General features: G+C 43.8%; 1 protein-coding gene across 1 annotated transcript in view; it reads right to left on the minus strand.

The window, feature by feature from the left end:
• Positions 1-454: 454 nt before the first annotated feature.
• Positions 455-6,896, minus strand: part of LOC104509208 (serine/threonine-protein kinase WNK1-like) — a gene marked incomplete at both ends in the record, with an annotated part of 83,295 nt that continues 76,853 nt past the window's right edge. Inside the window, 5 exons of the mRNA XM_010151067.1 lie at positions 455-538; positions 3,072-4,498; positions 4,845-4,985; positions 5,146-5,197; positions 5,970-6,143. Of these exons, the coding sequence (XP_010149369.1) occupies positions 455-538; positions 3,072-4,498; positions 4,845-4,985; positions 5,146-5,197; positions 5,970-6,143 (1,878 nt within the window). The remainder of the gene's footprint in view (positions 539-3,071; positions 4,499-4,844; positions 4,986-5,145; positions 5,198-5,969; positions 6,144-6,896) is intronic.

Raw genomic sequence — 6,896 nt, forward strand, 5'->3', positions numbered from 1 at the left:
AAACCCAAAAGAACAAACAACAAGAAAAAGGGGAATTCACGAAGCCAGCAATTTTGCATTTTCCTTAGTGTTTAATTGCAGTTTATAGTTCTTCCCTGCAGAGCTATTATTTTGCTACTATACCCTTTTCAACAAGAAAACAGGTTCACTTTTCACACACACACTCACCTGGGTTACTTTTTTTTTTTAAATCCGCTAAAATTCAGGTTAACACACTAAAAAACCCAAGCCTGATTAACTGTTCCTGCGCTTCAGACACTGGGTACAGCATCCCAAAGGGCAAGCTACATATCCAGTGAAGTGACTCTGGCCACTGCTACAGTCACACAAAAGGGTTTATTCAGTCAAAAGAAAAGAAAAACAAAGACATTAATAACATGCAATGGAGAGTTTAATCAGAACATGCTCTTGGAAAAGAAAAGGAGCAGATAAAATCTGCCGAGTCGTGTAGCACCTGAGTTAGTGAAGGTCCTGGAAAAGGTGGCAGCGGCTCACTGGATGGAGTGCCAGCCGGAAGTTCAGAACCTACTGGTAGCACCTATGGATAATGAAGAGGAAACGCGAGTCCATCAGACACGGAATAACAGAAGGATCAGATACCAAGCTACAGTCAATCATGTCATACAACAGAAGCCTCAACATTTTCCTCTGTAGAGGCTTCCTTCCTGGAGAGTTAGCATAGAGTCTTTGGGGATTTTGCGCAACAACGCCTGGGAGGTTGTTTGTTTGTTTTTTTGTTAATTTTTTAATCCAGATTGTCTTTGAGTGGCCACAATTTCCAGTTTAAACAAGCTGCTATGCCCAGGAGCAAAGTGTCTTGGGGATATTGTTTTCAGGTCTGCAAGAAATACTACAGTAATCCTCCCAAACAGCAATTAAGTTTCCAGGAAGCCTAACTTGTAACAGGGTGCAAGAAAGCACTCAACCTCCTTACAACAGATCTATGTTAACTGCCCTTTAGCAACAGGAAGCTGCATGCTTCTGGCAAACTGTTCCAAGCAATACGACTTGAGGACAGGAACCGTCATGCCTGAGGAAGCCTCCACTTGTTGAGAAGCAGACTTATAGACCCCTCTCACCAATCTCTTGATCCATCTTGGTTTTTTTTTTTGTTTGTTTTGAACCTAAAGGGAGTTGATGACCCACAGAAGATGACTAGGCCATGCAACTGGGTGGAGGGGAAGTCATCCAGGTTATGTGGAAGAGGTTAGCGAGACTGGAAAGGTTAGAAGGAGGCATCAAAGCCTTCCCACCCGGTCAGACAGCTCATTCCAGTTAGTTATTTCCATTGTTAGGGAAGTGGGAAGTTCTAGAAATTAAGTGATCCATTACACAACTTGAAATTCTTATTCTCAGCTGTAATTTTGAGGCTTGACCGTGACTTTGAAGTTTGAGAAATACATGGTGGCCTCATGAGTTACAGCATTGGTCAGCTTGCTTCCCCTATGACACGTGTCATCGGCCCAAAGTCAACTCCAGCCCTCAACAAGCAGAACCAGTTCTAGCTTGCAGACATGTTACCACAGCTTAACTAACGTTTCAAATCACAGTAATAACTGCCCAGTGGAGACACACTCCGGCACCATCTCTCTCTCCTCCAAAAACGTTTCAGCCGGAACTGTGCAAAGGTGCACTACCTCAGGTTTTTTGCACTAGGAACAAACATGTGGACTAGGAACAAACATGTGCCTGTTCTGAGGCACGTCAAATTGTTAAGCTGTGGTAAGTTAATAATTTAGTGTATAAATAAGAGGCAAATAAATTCCTAAGACAACTCAGAACACATTTAACTGCCTGTTAACAGGCTGGCCTTAAAAAAAGAAAATAATGCACACACAGTTCAGTAAAATCCAGAAAACTCGAGCAATAAGCTCCTTAAAGCTCAAAACCAACAAAAAGTGAAACTATACTTAGGCTTTACAAAAACCAAATTGATTTCCAAGTGACAATTGCAGAGAGGAGGTAGTTTTCCAACAACTGACATCAAAACCCCCAAACATTTAAGCCCGTGTCTTTGTAATTACAGCTGTGCAGTTAGCAGGTTTCCAACTGCTCCTACTGTTCCTGAACTAATACCAGTTTTTATCACTTCCTCATCTCTCTAATTCTCAACTTCATTCCCATCTAAACGAATGCCTCTGTGTCTAGATTTCCTTTGCAACATCCCTGGCACATATTCGCTCCTCCATGGCAGACATTTTCCACTCTGTCTGAATACAAAGAGTACAAGAAAAAAATCTACTAGTGAGCAGAGATGCTAGGAGCATTAGCCCAGTCTGAATGGCCTGAGCGGTTTAACAGCAAGGCTGGCTAAAGATGACCAATGCAAAGCGGTGGCGAGTGGAAAAGAACGTTACAGAAACAAGAAGGAGCACTAAGGGTTTTGATTTGTTAAACACCTGGACGTTTCTTCAACCTATTTCCACGTAACTCTGAAAAGGAAAGGGCTACCAAGAGTTTAAGATACTGAAGTGTGCCCTGTCCCAACACAGGGAGCCATTAAAAATAAAACAGCTAGTCTAATTTCACATATGTAACTTCTCAAAATCCTGCTTTCACAAATGTAACGTTATTTGGAAGGAAGAGCATCCGGGCCCCACGTAAGCACCAGAGGACTTCTAAAACCAACTTGGTCAGGTTCACCCTTGCCTTCAAGAAGCTGGCTAATGACAAGCAGCCAGATAACCTGACTACTTTGTGAAATGCACAGCCACCCCACCTCATTCTAGTGATCACGTACGAGACAAAAGCTAATTAAAGCAAGCCTTCCAAATCCTACTGGAAAAACCAACAACAAACCACCACAAAAGAACACGCCACAGTTACCTCACTCTGTAGTTTAGGAGTAGGAAATATTAACAGCAACACTAGGGAGCTCTCCTATGGGCACAATATAGAATTTTTTTTCCAGTACAGACAAAATAAAACACCTCTTGGGACACACAAACAGCCAGAGCATAGAACTTTCAATATTATGTTAAATGAAGACACCTCTGCCTGAATAAGTATTTTTCTGAAAAAGGCTGTTTTCTACAACACTCCAATACTCACACCAATTTTGCATTTCTTACCGGTACCCTGCTAAGAGGGGGCTTCGAAGGAGAGGTCCCTGGTTTCACCACTGCTGTTGCAATGCTGCTCGATGCCGAAATATAGCTGACTGGGGTGATCACCTGTCCGGGAGTGGCAACCGGCGTCAGCACCGGCAAGCCAGTAGGTCCAAGAGGCAAGCTGCTCGGAGGTATACAAGTGCTTATGGATGTCAGGGGTTTAGTTGGTGCAACAACAGTAGTCGGTATCCCAGGAATAACTGTAGTTTCCATTACCAACGATGTCTCCAAAGATACCGATGGATGTGCTACTCCCACGTTACCGTGTTCACTGAAGAGAGACCGTAGCTTTTCTTCCAGAGTCTTTATATCATCAATTCCAGGAGCTTTAGACTGAGCATCTGCATCAGCCTCCAGACAGTGAATATGAGGCTGATTGGGTAACGAAGCTGGCTGAGGCTGGCTGTGTATCAAAGTTTGCTGGACTGCAGGCAGGTTAGTAACCGGCTGCGGTAAGACACCAGGTAAGGGAACCTGGGGTAACATGGGTGTTGCACTTGGAATCTGGGGTAGGACAGGTGTTGATGTAACTCCTGATGGGACAAGTAAGGGATGTATCACAGGCTGAATGACCGAACCACATATGCTTGTTGCTGCTGAGGACGATAAAGGTGCAGAGACTGGGAGAGATAAGCCAGCTGCATTGCAGAGCTGTGATGTATCCATAGACTGCCCACTCTCAGGCAGTGACTGCAGAGCACTTACAACTGTTGTTTCTGCCAGATTGGAGACAGAGCCACTACTACTAAGCTGAGGAAGCGGCAAAGCCACATTCTGAGCCACAGACAGGGCAACGGATGTCTGTGGTGCTGCCATACTACTCACAATCTGAGGAGTAGATTGAGATGTCACAGCTGGTGCGACACCACCAAGACCAGTGACCCCAGGACCCTGGGTAGATGGCAGTGCCAACGAAGACGGTGTGCTCATACTGGGGGGAATGTCTCCAGTTACTGGCTGAGCCGGCTGGGATGTGCTAGGTAAGGAGAAAGAAGCAGGGGCGCTCACACTGGAAGGGACACCAGTCGATTGCTGCCCAGACTGTGAGGCTGGAGGTGGAGAGATAGAGCTTGGCACACTTGCGCTTGGTGCAACTCCAACAGCTGCACTCTCTGAAGGCAAAGTAACAGATCCTGGAAGAGAAACCCCTGTGCTGGAGGGAACGGATATTGAAGCAGCCGCCACAGATGCGGCAGGTGCACCACTGCCCGCCATGGTAGAAAGTGCAGGTGGAAATGGTGGTACTGTTTGGTTGAACACAGGGGGAGCTGTACTAGGTCCTTCTGTCATTTGAGCATGCCCCATCTCAGAGAAAGCTTGCTGCAAGCTCAGCGATGATGCTGAGTGGGAGAGATTCATTCCAGGGCCGTGTAGTGGAGATGCAGCAACTGGAAGAACAGAAAAATATCAGTCCACCTGGAAAAGTTCATTACAGCACTATTGCCTATTCCTAGATTAAGATCACACCTTCAGCATAATAAAAGAATTACAACCCAGGCTTACAGTAAAATACAGAATTAAGGTTTCAGTCTTGCAGGCAGCCCCTCAACATTTTCCCCCCACCCCGGGAATCCTGCACAGAATCACCCAAACTGTGAACACTTCTTCCCAGCACAGACAGTTCCTTACTTCCCCAAGTAGTTTAAGAGGTGTTTAGGAACAGCTTAGTTCACTAACTTCACATTTCTGTGAACACGCCTTAGCCATCTGATTTTAAGATTTTAGATAACATACCCATATCTGAAGCTTCTTTTCCTCCAGGAACAGGAGATGTGAAAAAGCCCTGTTCTTTTAACCGACTCTCAGGGACAGGGCTGACAATAAACCGTCTTCCTGCAGAATGCACAACCTGGGTAAAGGAGCTAGGAGGAACCCCTAAACAGAAAGAAGTGAGACATTTAGTCATACGTGGCTGTAACTGAATACATAACCTGCAATATGGAATGTGCACTCCATCATACAAAATAAAAACTTGGCTGCACCCATCCGCTGAAACAGAAAAGGTAACTGTTGAAAAAAATCACAAGAGACTTACCTATTCTTTGTGGCATGGAAGATGTAGGATCTGGCTGTTTGAACTCTAATTTCTGTAAAGTAAGATAAAATTTAAAGTTCTATTCTGAAACAGAAACCCACAAGATAGTTCTTAAAATGCTAGCTTACTGAAATGTGGGCATTTAAGGTAGGCAGTACCTTGGACCCGAGCACCATTACCACACCAGTGGTATTTTGCCCAGGGAAGCATCAGCTACGGTGCTTTTCGCACTTCTCAGCTTAATGACTCTCAATATGACAAATTGACCTAAACACTCATTTTAACAGGCAGTCCAACTGATTTCCATAAACATTCCACAGATAAATGGATGTTTCAAACTAGTTCTGGGTCGAAATAAGGCAGAGATTCCAAAAATGAAACTCCTTGCTGGGAAGAAGGGGTGTCAAAACCTGTGGGTTCTAACTAAGCCATCCAATCTTTTAGTAGCTCACTGGGTAGAGGGCCCGAGCGCAGGCTCTCGGTCGTTAATGAACAGCACAGGGCTGGAGGTTTTTGTGTCTTGTCTCACAATAACCTCAACTCCAAGAAGCCTCAGCATTATTTAAGATTGCTCAGTGGACTGCTGGGCAGATTCAGCAGCTTCAGAAGCATTAGAACATGTCAGAACAAAAAAAAGGAGCGTGTTGTTTAGCTTTCTTAATGAATTTTAGGGTCTCACTCTGATATGATGCTTTCTCTGTCTTTAAGTTTTGGTATTTCTCAGGCATGAAACAAAGCTGCAGTTTCTAGCTAGCTGTACTCACAAAACAAGACCACCCAAAATGAAGAATACGAACAGCTACAGCAATCTGTCCTTTACATACCTGCGACCCTGGAAAGAAGCCGTCATCTTTTGTCTGCATACTCTCCAAACCCTGATCACCTTCTGGCTCCACACTTACATCCTCACTGAGCATTTCATCGGCTTTCTCAATAATCTCTCGTACCTGTTCCACAAACGAGTCTCTCTCAGTTGCTAAAATAAACTCATTCTGCACCTGCAAAGAGAACAAAGCAACAATAATTTTCCATAAATTATTTTAAAACTGCATATTTAATAACCATAATTTACTTTTGGTGTTACTGTTTGTCCTCCCTTCACTGTTCTAACGTACAAGACAAAGATGGTGACACCTTAGAGAAAAACCAATTGTTTCTAAAGTTATCCCCAGCACAAAAGTATTTGCTATGGAACAACATTCCACCTCACTACTACAAACTGTCACTTCAATCTTAGCCTAGCATAGAGAAATTTAAAATTAGCAGCCTTATCTTACTGCAGTTCCTCATATCCAATGTGATGTTCATTAAGATCCACATTTCAAGGAAAATATAATGTAAAACAAAATGGAAAATTCTGCATTGCAAGATGTGTTCTGTGCTTCTCTCTTTCCATGCCATACAGAACTTCTACTCTACACAGGTTGCAGATCACTAACTCAAAGTCTGGCTGTAGCAGGTAAATGCAAGTATTACATTCCCTGTATGGGGAGAGGATGATTGTTCAGACTATCTAGTTTCAATATACTGTATTGCTTTATCAAAATACATTTTGCTGCTTATGTTGGAGGAAACAAGCTTAAAACAAGCATACTTGGCATTTAGAAAGAAATTCTTAGTTCAGTCTGACCCATGAGAAAATTCTGACTCCTGAAATAATGCACAGCAAAACTTGGAGGCAGCCTGTGAACCAGAGGTAAAGCTGTCAGTCACAGCATCTCTGCAGGGAAAGCGGGGAAGCGCCACAAGTA

This window comes from Eurypyga helias, unplaced genomic scaffold (assembly GCF_000690775.1).
Source record: "Eurypyga helias isolate BGI_N326 unplaced genomic scaffold, ASM69077v1 scaffold19054, whole genome shotgun sequence".
Classification (NCBI taxonomy): Eukaryota; Metazoa; Chordata; class Aves; order Eurypygiformes; family Eurypygidae; genus Eurypyga; species Eurypyga helias.